The sequence below is a fragment of the Scleropages formosus genome, chromosome 17, assembly GCF_900964775.1.
Source record: "Scleropages formosus chromosome 17, fSclFor1.1, whole genome shotgun sequence".
In the NCBI taxonomy this organism is placed as follows: Eukaryota; Metazoa; Chordata; class Actinopteri; order Osteoglossiformes; family Osteoglossidae; genus Scleropages; species Scleropages formosus.
Window position 1 is genome coordinate 2571761 of NC_041822.1, and position 20701 is coordinate 2592461.

A 20701-nucleotide genomic window follows, 5' to 3' on the forward strand; every position below is an offset into this window, starting at 1 on the left:
TTTTCAGTTTTTATTAAAGAATTTAAGCAGTACATAAACACTATCCAGATGTGTAATGATAAGAAGGCCTTTAAGACTGTATATTGCTGTAATATTTTTAAGGTATTGAAGCAATGTTTCTTGTTATTGGAGTGTTTTGTAATTTCTTTTTTTGTGTGTATTTATTTTTTTAATTTAGTTATTTTATTTCCCCTGCTGGCTAGGTTTGATTGCTCTGAATTAATGTTCTTGTATTGTCAGTATTTCAGTTGTTTTTTTTTTTTTTTTTAAAAAAAAAAGTAAAAAACAACAACTGTACCAACTACACACACAGTGTCTACAACCACTTGGCCCCAGCGGGGTCATGGCGAGCCAGAGTCTACCCGGCAACACAGTGCATAAAGGACACAACCTGGACAGGATGCCAGTCCACCGCAAATGGGACTTGGGCCCCAGCCAAACCCACTGCACCATAGTGCCCCCCCCCACCACACACACACACAGTCTGAACTGCTTGTCCCATACGGGGTCGTGGGGAACCGGAGCCTAACCAGCAACTCAGGGCGCAAGGCTGGAGGGGGAGGGGACACACCCAGGACAGGGTGCCAGCCTGTCGCAAGGCACCCCAAGTGGGACTTGAACCCCAGACCCACCGGAGAGCAGGACCTGACCCAACCCACTGCGCTCCCATCTCCCCCCTTACCAACCGTGTACAATTAAATAAATAATGTCACAAGGTATTGCATTGTTTATTTTAACATTATTGATATTTGTTCACAAATACTAATTACTACAGTATTGTAACTAAAAGACCAGAAAATGTGACAAAATCAGCAACTATAAAAACAGCAGAGATGGCACACTCGGGCACAGCACAATGTAGACACAGAAAGCTGGGACTGCTCACGTTTTCCATGTCCAGCTGTTGCTGGACATTCTACAACACTCAAGGGGGTCCTCCTAAGAGCAGGACCCTTTAGGAGTGGGGTCATTGAAATAAGTCTGAGGTACAGTTATGCTCAATCTCAGTAGAACTGCAGCCTTGTTTAGTCCTATCTTGACACTCTCCCTACAGGACAGGACTAAATATATATACATACACCGATCAGCCAAAACATTAAACCATCTGCCTAATATTGTGATTCATCAGACCAGGCCACCTTCTTCCATTGCTCCATGGTCCAGTTCTGACGCTCAAGTGCCCATTGTAGGTGCTTTTGGCGGTGGACAGGGGTCAGCATGGAGACTCTGACCAGCCTGCGGCTACGCAGCAACTTGCGATGCACTGTGTGTTCTGACACCTTTCTGTCATGGTCAGCATTAAGGTTTTCAGCAATTTGTGCTACAGTAACTATTCTGTGGGATCAGACAAGAGGGGCTAGCCTTCGCTCCCTTCGAGCATCAATGAGGCCTGGGCCCCCATGACCCTGTCACTGGTTCACCGGTTGTCCTTCCTTGGACCACTTTTGGTAGGTATAACCGCTGTATACCAGGAACACCCCACAAGACCTGCTGTTTTGGAGATGCTCTGACCCAGTCGTCTAGCCATCACAATTTGGCCCTTGTCAAAGTCGCTCAGATCCTTACGCTTGCCCATTTCTCCTGTTTCCAACACATCAACTTCAACAACTGATTGTTCACTTGCTGCCTAATATATCCCACCACTTAACAGATGCCATTGGAACGGGATAATCAATGCTATTCACTTCACCTCTCTGGGGTTTTAATGCTGTGGCAGAAATTTTTCAAACCGCTGAACATCCATAGCGGGAGGCACGGTGGCGCAGTGGGTTGGACCAGGTCCTGCTCTCTGGTGGGTGTGGGGTTCGAGTCCTGCTTGGGGTGCCTTGTGACAGACTGGCGTCCTGTCCTGGGTTTGCCCCCCCCCCCCCAGCCTTACGCCCTGTGTTGCCAGGTTAGGCTCTGGCTCTCCGCAACCCCGAATGGGACAAGCGGTTCAGAAAATGCGTGTGTGTGTGAACATCCATGTTAAAATAGTGCAGAAATATTCCAGAAACTGAAAGTCAGATTGTTCTAGAATATAGTCTCTAGTAAATCTCCACAGGATATTTCTGAAATATCCATCCATCCATCCATCTTCCTCCGCTTTTATCCGTGGCCGGGTCGCGGGGGCAGCAGTCCGAGCAGAGTACTCCAGACCTCCCTCTCCCCGCACACCTCCTCCAGTTCCTCTGGGGGAACCCCAAGGCGTTCCCAGGCCAGCCGGGAGACATAGTCTCTCCAACGTGTCCTGGGTCTGCCCCGAGGCCTCCTCCCAGTGGGACAAGCCCGGAGCACCTCCCCAGGGAGGCGTCCAGGAGGCATCCGGAACAGATGCCCGAGCCACCTCAACTGGCTCCTCTCGATGCGGAGGAGCAGCGGCTCTACTCCGAGCTCCTCCCGGGTGACTGCGCTCCTCACCCTATCCCTAAGGGTGCGCCCAGCCACTCTGCGGAGGAAACTCATTTCTGCCGCTTGTATCCGCGATCTCATTCTTTCGGTCATGATCCAGAGTTCATGACCATAGGTGAGGGTAGGAACGTAGATCGACCGGTAAATTGAGAGCTTCGCCTTACGACTCAGCTCCCTCTTCACCACAACAGACCGGTACAATGACCGCATTACTGCAGACGCCGCACCGATCCGTCTGTCGACCTGCCGCTCCATTTTTCCCTCACTCGTGAACAAGACCCCAAGATACTTAAACTCCTCCACTTGAGGGAGCAACTCCCCCCTAACCCGGAGGGAGCAATCCACCTTTTTCCGATGAGAACCATGGCCTCGGATTTGGAGGTGCTGATTCTCATCCCCGCCGCTTTGCACTCGGCTGCAAACCTCCCCAGTGCACGCTGCAAGTCTTGACTTGATGAAGCCAACAGGACCACATCGTCCGCAAAAAGCAGAGACGAGATCTCGCGGCCACCAAAACAGACACCCTCCGTTCCCTGACTGCGCCTAGAAATTCTGTCCATAAAAATAATGAACAGAATCGGTGACAAAGGGCAGCCCTGGCGGAGTCCAACATGCACCGGGAACAGGTCTGACTTACTGCCGGCAATGCGAACCAAGCTCCTGCTCCGGTCATACAGGGAACGAACAGCCCGTAGCAACGAGCCCCGAACCCCATAATCCCGAAGCACCCCCCACAGGATGCCACGAGGGACACGGTCGAATGCCTTCTCCAGGTCCACAAAACACATATGGACTGGTTGGGCAAACTCCCACGAACCCTCCAACACCCTAGTGAGGGTATAGAGCTGGTCCAGTGTTCCACGGCCAGGGCGAAAACCGCATTGCTCCTCCTGAATCCGAGGTTCGACTATCGGTCGGATTCTCCTTTCCAGTACCCTGGCATAGACTTTCCCAGGGAGGCTAAGGAGTGTGATCCCCCTGTAGTTGGAACACAATCTCCGGTCCCCCTTCTTAAAAAGAGGGACCACCACCCCGGTCTGCCAGTCCAGAGGCACCGTTCCCGAACTCCACGCGATGCTGCAGAGGCGTGTCAGCCAAGACAGCCCCACAACATCCAGAGACTTGAGAAACTCGGGGCGGATCTCATCCACCCCCGGAGCCTTGCCACCGAGGAGTTTTTTGACTACCTCAGCAACTTCAGCCAGGGTAATGGACGAGTCCCCCTCCGAGTCCCCAGCCTCAGCTTCCTCTACGGAAGGCGTGTCGGAGGGATTGAGGAGATCCTCAAAGTACTCCTTCCACCGCCCGAGAACATCCTCAGCTGAGGTCAGCAGCGCACCACTTCCACTGTAAACAGTGTTCGTGGAACACCGCTTCCCCCCTCTGAGTCGCCGGACGGTTTGCCAGAATCTCTTTGAGGCCGACCGAAAGTCTTCCTCCATGGCCTCGCCGAACTCCTCCCAAGCCCGAGTTTTTGCCGCGGCGACTGCCAGAGCCGCGCTCCGTTTGGCCCGTCGGTACCTGTCAGCTGCTTCAGGAGTCCCATGAGCCAGCCAGGCCCGATAGAACTCCTTCTTCAGCTTGACGGCATCCCTTACTTCCGGTGTCCACCACCGTGTTCGGGGATTGCCGCCGCGACAGGCACCGGAGACCTTATGGCCGCAGCTCCGAACAGCCGCACCGACAATGGAGGAGCGGAACATAGTCCATTCAGACTCAATGTCCCCCACCTCCCTCGGGACCTGGTTGAAACTCTGTCGGAGGTGGGAGTTGAAGACCTCTCTGACAGGGGCCTCCGCCAAACGTTCCCAACAGACCCTCACTATGCGTTTGGGCCTGCCAGGTCTGTCCAGCTTTTTCCCCTGCCATCGAATCCAACTCACCACCAGGTGGTGATCAGTTGACAGCTCAGCCCCTCTCTTCACCCGAGTGTCCAAGACATATGGCCGAAGGTCAGAAGAAACGACTACAAAGTCGATCATCGACCTCCGACCTAGGGTGTCCTGGTGCCAAGTGCACTGGTGGACACCCTTATGCATGAACATGGTGTTCGTTATGGATAAACCGCGACTAGCACAGAAATCCAATAACAACTCACCGCTCGGGTTCAGATCAGGGAGGCCGTTCCTCCCAATCACGCCCCTCCAGGTATCACTGTCGCTGCCCACGTGGGCGTTAAAGTCCCCCAGTAGAACGACAGAGTCCCCAGTGGGAGCGCTTTCCAGCACGCCCCCCAGGGACTCTAAAAAGGCCGGGTACTCTACACTGCCGCTAGGCGCATAAGCACAAACGACAGTGAGAGACCGTTCCCTGACCCGAAGGCGTAGGGAGATGACCCTCTCATTCACCGGGGTAGACTCCAACACATGGCGGCTGAACTGGGGGGCTATTAATAAGCCCACACCAGCCCGCCGCCTCTCACCTTGGGCAACGCCAGAATAGTGGAGAGTCCACCCTCGATCGAGTAGAGTGGTTCCAGAACCCAAGCTGTGAGTGGAAGTGAGCCCGACTATATCTAGACGGTATCTCTCAACTTCCCGCACCAGCTCAGGCTCCTTCCCCGCCAGTGAGGTGACATTCCAAGTCCCAAAAACCAGAGTTGGCGCCCGAGGTTCGGGTCGGCCGGGCACTCGGTCCCGACCACCGCCCAAATCACAACGCACCGGCCCCTTATGGTTTCTCCGGCAGGTGGTGAGCCCACCGAAGAGCGGCTCCACGTTGTGGCTTCGGGCTGAGCCCGGCCAGGCCCCGTGGGCATAGACCTGGCCACCAGGCGCTCGCATGCGAGCCCCCCCCCCCAGGCCTGGCTCCAGGGTGGGGCCCCGGTGACCCCATACCGGGCGGGGTAAACGGACGCCTTGATTTTTTCGTCATAAGGGGTTTTTGAACCGCGCTTTGTCTCGTCTGTCATCCAGGACCTGTCTGCCATGGGAGACCCTACCAGGGGCATGTAGCCCCAGACAACATAGCTCCTGGACTCATTCAGGCACTCAAACCCCTCCACCACGATAAGGTGGCGGTTCACGGAGGAGTTTCTGAAATATATGAATTCTATATGGAATATAATATATGGAATAAGGGGGTGTGGTGGCACGACAGGTTTGGCCTGTGCCTGCTCTTGGGTGGGTCCGGGGTTTGAGTCTTCCTTGGGATGCCTTGCGATGAATGTGTGTCCCCGCCCCCTCTAGCCCTGTGCTGCTGGGTTAGGCCCTGGCTCGCTGCAACCCCACTTAGGGCAAGTGATTTCAGTCAGTGCGTGTGTCCAATATATGGAATATTTCCAAACTATCCCGTGAGTTAACATAAGGCTGCTCTGGACACTTCAGTACATTTATTTTGTTACAGCCTACACCTGATGTGCTTTCTGTAAATATGTGCATAATTAAGTGTTTTAAACTTCTGTTTAAAGGTTTTTCATTTGATCTACATTACATTTATTAATTTAGCTGACACTTTTCTCCAAAGTGACTTATAATATTGAGCTATTTACAATTATTTACCCATTTAGAGAGCTGGGTAATTCTACTGGAGCAATCTTAAAGTAAGCGCCTTGCTCAGGGGTACGACAGCTGGGGATCAAACCTGCAACCTTTGGACCCAAGGGCAGTAGCTCTAACCACTATGCTAATGCAGAGGAATTCTGCACACCCTCTTGGAACATCTTATGCTTATTAATGTAGTAATGTTAAGGGTTATCTTGCTCCGCTCTCTATACACGTACAGTGGGATAATTTTACTGGAGCGGTTGAGGGTTAGCCCTTGCTCAGCAGCTGGAGGTGGGATTCAAACCTAGAACCTTTGGGTCCAACAGCAGCAGCTCTAACCAGTACACTACCAGGTGTCCTTAAGTAGTGCAGCCAAATCACTTATAAAGTATTGTAACCGTTTGTATGTCATTTACATACGTGGACAGAGTTGTTTCTCACAATCCAGTGCTGTTCTATTCATGTGTTCACCTTTAATTGGTGTGAGAATGGATACAGGTAGGGAAGGTGGTTCTTTCGGTCCCTCTGTGTTAGGGAGACGGGGCTCTTCCCCGAACAGCATCAGGACCGCCCGACTCCCACGCCTTCATAGGAGCACATCTGTTGCTACGTCCCAGTGGCGCCAGTGAAAGTGGTGCTCTGCACCCACTAAGGGGGCTTAAGGGGGTGGGCTGAGTGTCTGCACTGCCTGGAACAAATCACCAGCAGGAACACACATACACATCCCCCCCCCCACCGCTTGTGTCTTGCAGGGCACACTGAGGGGACAAACATGTTATTGATGTTGCTGAAAGTGGTGTTCAGAACAGCGCAAATATAAAAAGCTGCAATTACCAGTTCACAGAGTTATACAGGGTCAGCACGGGATACTTCACACTTGAACGATACTGAAGTAGCTGAACCTCACAAATGGATGCGCAATGCATCTGAAAAGGGAGCGTGTCAATTATTTATTCATTTTGCCCACTTGCTCTCACAAGAAGCTGAATTGACCTCCTGCTACAAGAACGACAGAAACATTCGTACTGTTCCTTCGCCACATCTTTCCTGCCCAAGTATAAAGCACTCTGCTCTCCCCATGGGGAGGAAATCGTCACATTCCTCTCATTTTCTTGCCCCTTTTCGCACTGTAGCTGTCCACAAAGGCTCGCAGCTATTCCTACCGATCCTGCGCTCCGCACTTAAGTGCCACCAACGTCAGGCTGATCATCAACAGTGACCCAACTCGGCGAGGCAACAGAGAAGAAAAGCCACTTCAGAGCTCCACCCCAGAGCAGCAGGGAGGACTGGGAGCTACAAGCGAAGAGCCCAGGTAGATTTTTACAAGTACCGAAAACCACCACGATCGCTGATTGTTTTACACAGCAGAGCAAGGTAACATCAGTCGCATGGCTGAGTCACTCATCAGCCTGAAACATCGCAGAGCTTTCTTACCACAATCTAACGAAAACTGCAACTCCACCCAAACTAAATCATGCCGTGAGGTGCCAGTGCCACCACACCGATGCTTACGAAAAGCCGGATATCTTTTGTTCGTTCCCCGCCCCCCCGAGACAAAACTGTAGAATGCACAGCTCTCAGAATGGGGGGGAGCGGGTCATTAAACAATATTCTCCTTTTAGTTACCTTTTTTCTGTAGTTTACAAACAAACTTAACCGAGCAGTCGAAAAATGCTTTGTCTGTACATAATTTTTATTTACATTATATTTTGTATTAATGCTGGGAAACAAGATTATCTGCAATACATAAATATTTAACACAGTTTGTACAATTTTGCATAACTAAAATGTGTGAAATTTAAAAACTTGGAACAGATACAAGAGCAAACCTCACAGCCCTACAACACAAAAAGACAGGCTTTGAAAATAAAAGAAAAACAAGGGGGGGGGGGGGGGGGGGGGAAGGAAGAGAAAAAAAAAAAAAAAAAAAAAAAAAAAAGTGTATTTACAATGGGTTACCACACTGCTACATTAGACTATAAAAGGTATAACAAATACACAGAGGCCCAAGAGAGCAGGCTCTAGTCTCTGGCAACTATTGAAATCAATTATAGAAGACCAAATAAAAAACAAACTAACCCCTCCCCCAAATCTACATCCACAACTTATTTTGGATTTTTTAATGTGTAATGAAAACGCCAACATCCATAGAGCTAAGGGTAACACAATGTTTTACACAGAAGTGGGAGGGGGAGAGATGAGGGCTCCACATTGACCCCTTTGTGTACAAATAATTTGCAGCATGTTTCACATACCCACTCTACACACAGAATATATACGTACATCAACACAATCTTTGAGACTTTTGGAGGAGGGGAAAGAGGGGGGGGGGAAAAAAAAAAAAAAAAAAAAAAAGGGGTGAAAAGATTAACCAAGCATTAGTGAAGTATATTGCCAATTTCTACAGTTCAGATATTTTACATAGCCTTAGATATGCAATCCATGCAATACACCTATTCAGTACTAAACTTCTAAATCCAAAGATTGGAAAAGGAAAAAAAAAGGGAGGGGAAAAAAAAAAAAGCAGGCAAAGTGGGCATAATTTCAGGCCTCAAACCACCATCAAGACAACTATCTGCAAGACAAAGTACACAGCTGGCTCCATTTAGTGAGGCTTTCAGATAGCTAGGGTTTAGAAAACGGGTGACTTCAACTACCAACAGAAGAAACTCCAGAAAGGAAAAGGGAAAAAAGGTTCTTTTTAAAAATTGAACTTAAAAACAAATGCAGATATTAAGCAAGAACATTTCTTAATCTAACTGAAAAAGAATGATCCACTTTGAGCACAAGCAACTTTATTCTATCATCTGTTTTTTAGGGGGGTAAAACCCCCAAGAACCGCACAGAATAGAGCACCTAAAAAAAATATTAAAATGACAATAAGGCTGAGAAAACCACCACTACTGTCCTTACTGCAAATCAACAATTTTCAATGTAACACTTTGAAGTTTTCACTAATACAACAGCTAGAAGTTATATACCAGCCAGGTTTTCCCCCAGTCTGTATCTAACACTAATGCAGAAGTCCTTGTATAGCAGGTGTTAACTTTCAGGCTAATGTTTTGGGATAACTAGGTGTCTGATTCCACATGTAGACATCAAATGCTGTCAAAAGACTGACAAACAAAAGGTGTAAACTGTCTAGCACTTGCATTTCATCTCACCATGGCTCAATACTGGGGAGGGAAAAAGCTTAAATAAATTTAAAAAAAAAAAAAAAAAAAAGCCACAAACCAGACAGCTAATAAAAGGTGCCACAAAAATAAGAAGGAACAATAGATATGACAAAACCTGGACACGCGCTGCATAAATTACCAGCCACGAGTCAACACTCATGAAAAATTGAACATGAAAGGCCTATTTCTTCACCACGGGCTTTCACGACCCCCCTCACCCTATAAATACATTTTCCAACTATCAGAACAGGAACATTTTCCATTATGTCACCCACTTCCCCCCACAAGCTCATGACACCCTCTCCCAAGACCAATCCCACCATGTCATTTCAGTTCACTCAAAAGCAACCATGTTGTTTTGGGTACTAACAGTCTTTTCCAAGGTATTTACGCATCACAAAGCAAATGTATCTTGTTTTCCTTTGGCACAAATCTAATCCAATTTAATTTGGGGAAGAAGGTACTGAGGAAAATCTGGGAATGAAAACAAAACATGCGCTAGTTTGCATTTTGAAATGCATATTTTTACATTATAAGCGAGACACCACTGTGGTAATGAAAAAAGTGACTGTTCATGCATCGGCTCTGGGTAGAATTTCCAAGATTGGGATTAAAAAAGTCCTCTAGCCCATCAAGTCAGTGTTGAGGTCAAATGTTTCAGTCTTTATATTCTCTGGATTTTGTCAGCAACAACAACAGGGTTCTCCTTCCGGATCTTTGCTGCTGCTTCAGCTTTGTAATCATAAGGGCAGTTGTGCTTGTCCGAATAACGGTGCAATCCACAGAAAAGGTTCCCGCACCGACAGTCAAAACCTACGTGAGGCAAACAGAGAACCGGGATTATAAATCTGCTTGTTCTGCCACAGACAATATCCACAAGATGAGATATGAAAGAACTTTTTAACGCATACATATTCGCTATATAAAATTCAAGACATTTAAGTCACACAACAGCTTTACCAAACAATATCAATATCGCATTTTTCAAATCATGCTCACCAGTCAGCCCAACCTTCTTTCGGCACATGAAACACCTGTTCTTCTTGACTTTAGGGACTTCTGGGGCCTTGGCCTCATCACTGCTGGGGGCACTGGGGTGGGTGGCTGAGGCTGTGGGCTGAGTGACAACTGGAAAAACAAAGCAAACAGCCTTTTCATTTACTTCATCGCTTCCACTCTCCACAGGGAGCAGAAGTCCACCCAAACCAAGTCTATGTTCAGACCACAGGCGTCCCATTTTAATTTAGCTTCTCACATTACCTGGATTAGCAGCCTTCAAGAAACCCCAAAAGAACCAAGTTACAACGCTATTCAAGAGAACATCTCATCATAAGCTGTCCTTACCCAACACACTGAGCTCTAAAGATGGTCTTGGTGATCCAAAATATCCCTGAACGTTATCCCTTCCACAAGGGATAAAGTTCTGAAGAGTTTCTAGAATCACTGTTGAGATCAATCAATCCCAAGTGCAAGACAGACATAAGGCCAAATATAACACCACAAGAACTGGGATGTCCTGTGCGGGAGGGGAAATTGGAAGGAACCCTGCGTACGTTCACTGTGCCTTATTATAAAGTCGACACACACAACTCCAGCCAACCTGGTAAACAACCCTCTGCTTCCTGAGAAGTCCACATAAGGTCCATACTACCCTGCCAACAACATACTGATTGCTCACTGAACAGGTCAGCTTGAGAGAAGACTCAAGTACTGAAGCCAGAGCTCTGGTTCCATCAGCAGCATCATGAGGGCTTGAGGTTGAGAACAGTTGTGCATTAAGTACAGTAATCTGAATGTGAATCTGACTAGTAACATAGTGGTTAGAGCTGCAGCCTTTGGACCCAAAAGTCACAGGATCAATTTCCACCTCCAGCTGCTGTACTCTAAAGCAAGGTACTTATTCTAAACTGCTCCAGTAGCATTACCCTGCTGTATAAATGGGTGAATAACTGTAAGAATCTTAACACTGTAAGTCACTTTGGAGAAAAGATCAGCTAAATGAATGAATGTAAAGTAATATGAAGTACACACTGACAATGGTTGCAGTGTAAAATATTGTATCCATTGACAATAAGAACAAACAACTTATTGAACACATGGTAACAAGTTACCTACATAATGGTATGCAAGGAAATTCACATGGCTTAATTTAAAGAAATGGCCCCTGGATCTAAATCGTTGTGCAGTCTCAACAGGAACCCTAAACCTTCCCATATTTCAGAGCTTCAAGTTTCTAGAAAAACCTCTGGTTGGAATTAAAGCCCAGCTGCAATTAATTTGTGCTTTCAGAGAAGGTCTGCTGTGAAAAGGATGAACTCACAATCCAAACCAAAACTCCCCGTAGAGTACGGAAAAAAAGTACACGTATGAGAATTCAGACATATTTTAAACGGACATTTACAAGGATACCACAAAGGCAAGACCGCCAGAGTCTTATTTAAGGCCTCAGTAATCTGGATCCAGTCCAATGTACTGGGTACAACTTGTTTCATAACAATTCACTTGTCTTATGCACACAGTGGAAGAGTAAAGCTACTCAAAGCAGGTGAAACAGAAAGAAGACCTCTTGGGGGGTGGGCGGTTGCTGCAGTTACCTGGCTCCACTGACTCTGCTGTCGGCGATGCAACTTTGTCCTCCCGGGAAATGCTCATTTCAGTCATCTGCTGTGTTACTGGGAGTGAGGCCACGGGTAAACTTCTAAGAGAAGGAAAAGTGGAGTTCAGCACTGACATCTCTTCACAAATGCCCCCCTCTTCATACTACACACAGTTGCTCATCCCTGTAGTACATGTTGGCCTACTCTTTCCCCCTCTGCTGTTCATGACCTCCACTACAATATCAGGAAGCAATATTAAGTCTTCAAAAATAATTTCCCAGGTCATTTTGGGTACACAACCCATATCTGATAATTTACAAGCCCAAAACGTTTTGCTTATGAGAATGACAAGACTACTAGCTTGTATTTCATACAACTTTGTAGAAACCAATCAAATCTTTGCCAGGTTTCTCGAAACACAATTCAGACAGTACCAACGTGCTTTAACAGTGATAGGGGAAACCACATATTTCCTTCCTGTTATATCGTGATGACACACTACACAGGTGTGTTGTGGGCAGGGCCACAGAAGACTCACCTAGATGTGTCAGCTATGCTGACGGACGAGACTTCAGAATTACTTAAGCTAGCGTCTATTCTTTGTATGGCTGTGGCTTCTGATGTGGGGCTGCTGGCTGCACTCCCAGTACCTAAGACATAATGTATAAAAGGTCAGCCCAAACACAAACCATGGCTTGAACTGTCATTAAAACCCCATTTACAAGTGACACACAAAAATTACAGGTCATGCAGAATGCTCATCATTGTCTTCAAAAACACACTATCAACATAAGTAATTTGTTTCTGAACCCCCCCCCCCCCCCCAAAAAAAAATATCAGTACTGAAACTTTTTTTTTTTTTTTTTTTATAGTTTTAATGTTAGAGAAGGACTGCGGTGGTGAAGAGGCAAAGAGCAGAATGAAGAGAATGGCTGTGAAAGTGTAGAAACTTACCCACTGGGCCCATGGGGCTCATCCTCCCGCTGTTTTGCTGTCTTGTCAAGTGCTCTTTGTAGCAAACGGAGCACATACCGTTTGTTCTGGCATTACCGTAAAAACCACAACCTGTGGCACACAGCATGGGCACTGGGCTCTGGTTTGTCTCCTGGGCCATCTCTGCTGAAATATCCTACAGATAAAACAGTGGTTAATCTAGATATGTAACATTTCATGTTTTCATCATGGACAGAGTAAACAAAATAAATTGAGGCAGAGCTTTGAGAGTGGGCATTTTGTATTTTAACCAAACAGTATTCAGCAGATTAAACTCAGCAATTTACAGCACGGTAACTAAACTAAACATTTGTCTCCATCTTTAGTGTGTGTACAACTGTAACTGATAAGACAAATTTTAAAAACTGCGCACGGAACAGACATACAGTAACTTCTACAATCTATGCCCTTCATGTTTAGGACAAATACCACAACATCAGAACCAGCTTTAACAGTTGTGATGTGAACTAAAACTGGGATTTCCTGCTAGCAAATGAAACAAAGACAGAGGTCACTTGCTGAGTCAAACCCAGTCTACGTCAGACATTGCCGACACCAATCCAACAACTCCCAGAAACGATGACTCACCAGCGTGTTTCATCTGCTATACCCATCTCAGTAAAACATCAGTAAGGTGACAGCCTTCAAGCCTCTTGGTTATGTTTCACTGGCCTGTTTCAAGATTAATTAGCCCTCAAACTTCAAATCTCTCACACCGTCAATTTGACTGTATAAACGTCACTGGCAAGAATACACAAATATCACCACTGGATGGAAAAGGCTGAACAAATCACAGCAATGTTCTACACACTGCCCGCTAAATAACACTTACATCATCCCAAGTCTAAGAGTAACTACATATGCGACTCATCACATTCATCAACCCTGTGGCAAAACCTTTGTTGCCGCACAGCGGACAGTCCTGCACGATGAAACGGTCTGTTAAATACTCCTCTCTTGAAAAGCCCAGGAAAGCAGTGTGAACAACACCCAGCCTCCCACCCCTGCTGGCGCGCTCGCACACGACGCCCTAAGGTTTTTCCCTAGAAATCCCGACTGCGTCACCATCACGTGGGGGCCTTCTGATTGGCAGCATGTGTCGTGTCTCGACCGCACGCTGCGGGGAGGGGAGCTTCCGCCACTCACTGTCACAAGGTGTAATGTGACACACACATGCAAAATAATACTCATCAGAGCAGCTGTAAAACCAGCAGCTATTTACTACTCTTTGTGCAAGGAGAATTGTAAAGTCAAAATAAGTCAACATTTAAGTGTTTCCAAGAGCAGAAATAACACAATACTGACTACTGATGAAACAACACTGCATTTAGCGCACTATCGTGGCGTTGAACTCGAAGTGAAAGTAACGTACATGTTTCTACGGGGGCCTGGCGCCAGCCTGCACAGGACCGCATGCTCCAGCCACAAAGCCGCCTCAACAGTCCCACACACACACACGAGAGAGAGAGAGAGAAAAGGCATGGGTTCCTCACAGCACTCAGGCACGGCCTTTGTTCCGCTGGGAAACAAGGTGCCCGTTGCTGACTATTTATAAACTGCGTCTTCTGGTCACGAAAGCAAAGTGTGACCCAAGACACTGACTGGTAATTCATCTGCTGTGGGTGAACCAGAACAAAGAATGTGTGTGTGGGAGGGGGTGTTTTATACATGTAAAACTACTTAAAAATACCATGGTTGGGTGCAGGAATAACTTCTTCACACAGTTTTGACATTAAATACAGTTAGCAGTTGAAGAGGTAAAGCAGAACCAGCTTCACACAGTGAGGAGCTGATGCAGTGTGTGTTCACATAACATGGAGAATACCTCACAGGGCACTGCTGCGTGCCTCAGCCAGACAAACACCTCACAACAACAACAACAACAACGGAGACGTTGTGCTGGGGAAGAGAAGGGGGGAAAAGACGAATCGGTCCCAGCGTACGTTGTCATCAATAGTATCGATATTATGAAGAGCTTGTTGGATGTAGAGGAAAGGCAGCTGGATGCGCGCAGCTACATTCATCTAGAAAAAAGGAATTAAGCAACTTCGCCTGTCGTCGAGACACGCACACAGACACACACACGGATGTAATACTGCCGAGGACAAAGAAAGACGCGAAGGGATGGCGTGCGGCCTCCTCTTTCTCTCTCCTCGGCTCTCTCCAAAATTGATAGTGAACGTGCTAAGTTTTTTTTTTAACTTGGTAAATACGTGTTTTTCGGAGACCACCCGCACAAAGCTGCGCAAGAAAAACGAAGTTAAAGAAGCCGGGAAACGAGTAGAAGCGCTCGCTGTGCGACAGCAGCAGGCCTCGGTCGCGCGCGTCCAAAACCACTGAGTCATGCTAACGGCGGCCGGTGGAGGGAGGGGGCACGAGCTGCGGCGCGCAATGTCCACAGACACGCGGGACATCGCCACGCCGGAACACGCACGTCTACCACCCCACGGCTCCGGGGACCATGCCGTGAGTGGGACTTCCACGCGGAACGCGGGCGACGAATGGCAACGGGCGCTTTGTTTAGTTTGTCCGCGCACAGCGCCGCTCTTTGTCTCCTTTGTCTCGGCGGCTTCCTGTTTCTCACCGCCACGGCAGCGCTAACACAGCACCGCACACACACACACACACTCGTCACGGCCCTTTTTCCACACTCCAAACTGATCAACTATTGCAAATGTAGACCGATTTATGTAGCCACCCATCATCCAGCAGCGCCATCCATCTCCGAACCGCTGCTCCGGAAACAAAGAGCGGTAGCAAGCTACTTGAAACGACGAGCAAACAACCATCATCATGATGCCACACTGACTCATCTACTTCCAGAAAGACACCAAGAGACAGAACAACCAAGAAGAGCTAAGCCGAAGAAACACCTTCCTCATCCGAACCGACTCAGTCGAAACTCGAGTCGAGTCATCTCCACTCTTCGTTTCATCTGTTCGCCTACCCTCCGGCCTCGCGTTACTTCGGAACAACAAGTCAACTGCCGCTTTCAATAAACTCACGTCTTTAGTATCAATTGATATTTTAACAAATATTTGAAATATTATTTCACGAATTTTGCTCGTGTCGTCGCTCCACTTCCCGGTATCGTTCTCTAATTAACCGCTTTTCACAATTACTTACTAGTCAATACACGACAGTCGGATTCGGGGTTTAAGCTGGCTCGTCCTTGTATGAGTGGTACACTTGTTTTCCACTCAGTGTCTTCCTCGATGCGTGCCCTCCCCGCCGCAATACTGTAATACTACTCCTCCCGCTTCCTCCGTCTCCTCTATCTGTCCGATGTTTGTTTCCTTCTTTAGTAAGAGGAGTGGCGACGTGCGTCACGGAAGAAACGCGCCTTCCGGTTGGCCACTGGTCCCAGCTACAACGCACGCGTACTTTCTGATTGGACGCGACCACAGGTAACGAACCTCTGTACTGTATTCGGAATCAATGGGCGGGGCGACGGAAGGCGTCGTTCCTCACGCGCAGCCCAAGGACATGAGACAATGCTTAAAATAACATCACCAAGTAAATATGGATTGAGAAACACCATGCTTACGTTGCAAAACTTCATTCATCTGCATTCGGTGCATTCAGGAAATACTACCTTTTTAGGTTACTTGTGAAGTGTAACTGGGTGCGCGTTATGTCTGTTTCCTTTCCTGTTTTTCTCGTTAAGTAACAAAAAACCTACATGCATCACTGCTGTACAATGATTTAATAAAGTATGAAATTAGGTTTATCGCGAGTCATTTATGTCTTTGTAATTGAATTTAATTTGTTGCTGTTATAACTAATTTTTTTGGTCGGCCTGTTGATACGGAGTACTTTTGACGTTTTTGTACTACAGGAAATGCTTTTTAAATAAGGGGAAGTAAGTATTGAACTTCTGAAAAGGCTACAATCGAAATCGCAGTGATATTTAAAAACAGTTTTATTACTTCAGCATTGATTTAAAGCGTGGTGGGCGACTAAAGAAAACAAATATCTCATATTCCAAGAAAGGAGCCATAACCCAGTGGGAAATATGGGAAAATACACTAGCTTTTTTTAATATGTTCATGGCTGATTTTTTAAATCTAGTAAGGTCGTAAGGTTTTCAGTTCTAGTTTTTCGCCTGTAGCTCCTCAGCAACTAAGTAAGAGGAACATTGACTGCAGAAAGTGGGGCCTCCAAAGCCGCCAAGCCAACAAGTGTCTCAATCGCCTCAGTGGAGCACAACTGTGGAACCGTACAGAAAACGAGGGGAGGGGGGCTCAGCGGCACAGCGAGTAGTGCTGCTGTCTCACAGCGCCTGAGTGGTGCGAGAGGATGTGGGTTTGATCCCTGCTCAGTCTGTGTGGAGTTTGCATGTTCTCCCCATGTCTGCATGGGTTTCCTCCAGGTGCTCTGGTTTCCTCCCACAGTTCAAAGACATGTGTGTTCAGGTTCACTCATAGTGTGTGAGTGTGTGTGTGTGTGTGTGTGTGTGTATTCCACTGATGTATGGATGAGTGTAAGTAGTGTATTTAGCAGTGTAAGTCACCTTGGTGAATAAGGTGTGTGGGCTGATAACACTACATAGAGTTTGTTGGAAGTTGCTTTGGAGAGAAGCATCTGCTAAATGAGTAAATGTAAAACACACAGACTGACTGACCTCTGCAAACAATGAACACAGTTGATCACTGGTAGCTGGCCACTCTTGACTCATTTATCTAAAGACCAGGTCATGTGTAGGCCTACGAGATAAATAAAGAAGTTGGCACCCCAGCCACATGCTAAGAACGCAGCTGTGGACAAGTGGGAGAGATTTACCGTTCCCACAATGCCTTGTGGTGTGACAAACCTCCATGAAGATGTTTTAAACTAAAGAATGTTTACAGCTGGGTTGTTTGGAAATGTGCTTTGCCGTATGATTTATTAGTCGCAGCTGTTTGTCTAAACACAGACTACTTGAACAAGAAGAATTCCCCCAAGGGGTACCTTTATTTTCTGAGCTGATCTGCCACGCGTTTACTCCTTCACATGGTGTAACAGCACTGTGCCCTTTTTACAGTTACTGAATCGGGTTTGAGCTGCTTGGCAACTTTCAAAACGTGGTTGTGGTGTGAAATTCCTGAGAGGTAGTGCGACTTATATTGTCAAGTGGTTCCCCAACAACAGTGCGAATGAAGGCTTTTTATTGGTATGAAGGGAGAGCTTGGTCAGAACGAGATCTGCTCAGAACAAGTTCAAGCATGCAGTCTGTTTTTATGTACTTAATTATCAGAGTATTTATTGAAACCTTTGCTCTGATTTGCTAAGATGGTCAAACTGTATTTTTTTTGTATGTCCTTAGTTTAGTTGGAATATATTTGATTTTATTAATTTTCTTCCCCACAGACTTTGCTTATTGTATTCATTGTCATTCTTGAAAGTGTTATCAGAACTCATATTCACATGTATTTATTGAGCAGATGTTTTTCTCCATGGTGACTTCCAGTCAACAGTGTACAGTATTATTTAGCCCACACCTTTTAACTGAAGGTGATTTACCATGCTAAATATACTGTGTACAAGGAGTCACTCATCTGCACACCAGTGAAACACATTGTTTCTTTCACACACACAATGGGCAAGTTAGAGTCACCAATTCACATGACAGCATATCTTTGGAGCATGGGAGGAAACCCACGCAAACTTCACACAGACTGGGTGGGAACTGAACCCACATCCTCTCACACCACTTAAGCATGGTGAGACAACAGTACTACTTGCTGTGCCATCATGGCACCCCATGTGGAGTGGAGCACCACCACTTCCCTACTACTTTTTATGGTATAAAAAAACTACAAGGTTTTATATTTTCCAGGGGAAAATTAAATTATATAGAATTCACTATCTTACAGTACAAAAAATGTGTCCTGGTTGACTTCTACAGATTAATCTGTGATTTTAGTGTGATGGAGAAAGGAGAAATATCCACTCGGTGACGAGTGATGCGTGGTGCGGTCTTGTGAAATGTGCAGGGGATGCAGTAGAAGGGGGGACAGGTTGTCACCTGTCTATAGGGCAGCTGTGTCTTATGGCTTTGTGGCCTTCATGTAGCTTTGGAGATATTGTGGTTGCAAGGCTTTGATTGCACAAATGCAGCACCTCATAGTGGGTCGTGGTTTTAGCAATGTCTCTTTGAGCGCCTTGCTCTTCATTGTTTGTAGAGAAGGAAGAGTCGGGGTCGCGTGGTAGGTCACCTTATGGTGACATTGATGCCTCTCCGGATGTAAACGTCTCGGATGTGAGGGGGGTTGGGGCTCGGGAGCTGCAGTATTGAGCAGACGCAGCTGGAGAGTGATGGTGTAGGAGCTGCATCAGCTGGAAGAGCTCAGTTTACTGGGCAGGGTGCGCCGAAACATCCTGCTTTCCATGTGGGCATGGAGTCCAGTCGGCGAAGGGATCTGTGTCACTAAAACCGCTGGTAGAAGTGTGGCCCAGGTTGAATATACAAATTAGAATTCTCTCTATTCAGGTTTCTCTGATGTCAACCCAGAGAAGTAAACATAATTTTCAAAATGAATCATCTGGAAATAAATTATGTCACTTTATTCTCCCATTTCTCTGTTTTTGAGTTCACATGAATATATGCACATAAATGTTTACATTGCTCAAGATGGAAGTATATTTCTGACTCTTTGAATGCTCATTGTGTTTTATTTTGCAGGTCTGGTGACAGTCTGCTCTCGTATATGCTGAGTATCATTATTGCTTGGAAGAAGGGCTGTAGAGCAAAGTACTGGAGGTCTCTTCACTCATTTGTCATCTCCACATGGGAAAGCAGGAGGAGAGAGGATTCAGTTTACCCCTTCCTCAGTCTTTCTTAGAGCCATTGCCATTTTCTGATCTGATTGTAGCACAAAATCCAACACTATGCAAATACATTTATTAATTTAACAGATGCTTTTCTCCAAAGCAACATACATCACATAGAAATACAGTGTTTGTTCTGATACAGCAGAGTATCATTACATTTAAGTTAATGGTCCAAACTTCTTTACATTTAGTTGATGTTTCTCTCCAAAGCAACTTACAATGTTAAACTACCAGCAATTATTTACACTGCTAGGTAATTTTATTGGAGTGAGTACATATCTCAAGGGTAATACCTCTTGGGGTGAGACTCAAACCTGTAACCTTTGGGTCTAAAGGCAGTTCACAAACCACTACCCTACCAGCTCTCACCAAGTGGCTTGTATTTTGAGAGTAAACTTATATCTGAATGGGTGATTTGTCCTCAGCATATGTCATCTACGTGGTTAAAAATGTATTTCAATAAATCTGAACAAAATTATTTTTATTTGCACTAGACAGATCTTTTAAATCTAACTACAAATTGAACTTTTGAATTAAAGAATGTAGCATAACACACCACAAATACTGTATTAGGGACATGTGAATATGAAATATCTTCTAAACTGACTGTTTTGTATAAGGAATGCAAATAATATTGTGCTACTGGATTTTGCATCTAGTGACACTGTTGAAAAAGAGATGTTTTATATAAAAAGGTCTATCCTCTTACATAAGATGGGGTGAGCAGGATAAGCTCTTTTGCTTGTTAGAAGCGTTACCTTAAGGCTGATCCAGGCAGAACCTTATGCGACAAGGTTCCACTGCCAGAGGACATGACATATGAGCAAATGGTCTGATCCAACTGTGGCCTGAGGGTCAATGTACCTTGCAAGCCCTTGGGTAAAACTTGTTCTCCATGTAGCCTTGACCCTTTAAAGCCTGTGCCCACAGAATGGTGAGCTCTTTGATAAGAGACTGTGTTGGTATGATTTTTTCCCTCTTATTTGAAGTTGCACTATCTAAACATCAGTAATGTTGAGTTAAAACAAATGCTATGTTATTAGTTGGGTTTGTGGAGTTGCAGTATTTGTTGATGGTGAAGGGCATCTAACACGTGTGTGGAAAGGGGGTGGATCTGGGACACCAGACTGTGCTGTTGAGCCTTCTGGAGGTGTCGTGGGCCTAATTCAACGAAACACCGACGAAGGGTGGTGCCCACTTAACAACCTCAGTGAAATACCCATGTTGGTATCCTGTGGTTATGTTG

At 46.2% G+C, this 20701-nt stretch overlaps 1 protein-coding gene across 1 annotated transcript; it reads right to left on the bottom strand.

Moving 5' to 3' along the window:
* Positions 1 to 8391: 8391 nt before the first annotated feature.
* zfand5a (zinc finger, AN1-type domain 5a) lies at positions 8392 to 15921 on the bottom strand. Its single transcript, XM_018760087.2, has 6 exons — positions 15769 to 15921; positions 12604 to 12778; positions 12188 to 12299; positions 11647 to 11750; positions 10052 to 10180; positions 8392 to 9865 (listed from the first exon to the last, which is right to left on the bottom strand). The coding sequence occupies exons 2-6, from the start codon at positions 12761 to 12763 to the stop codon at positions 9717 to 9719; spliced, it is 654 nt and encodes a 217-aa protein (XP_018615603.1). The 5' UTR covers positions 12764 to 12778; positions 15769 to 15921; the 3' UTR covers positions 8392 to 9716.
* Positions 15922 to 20701: the final 4780 nt, after the last annotated feature.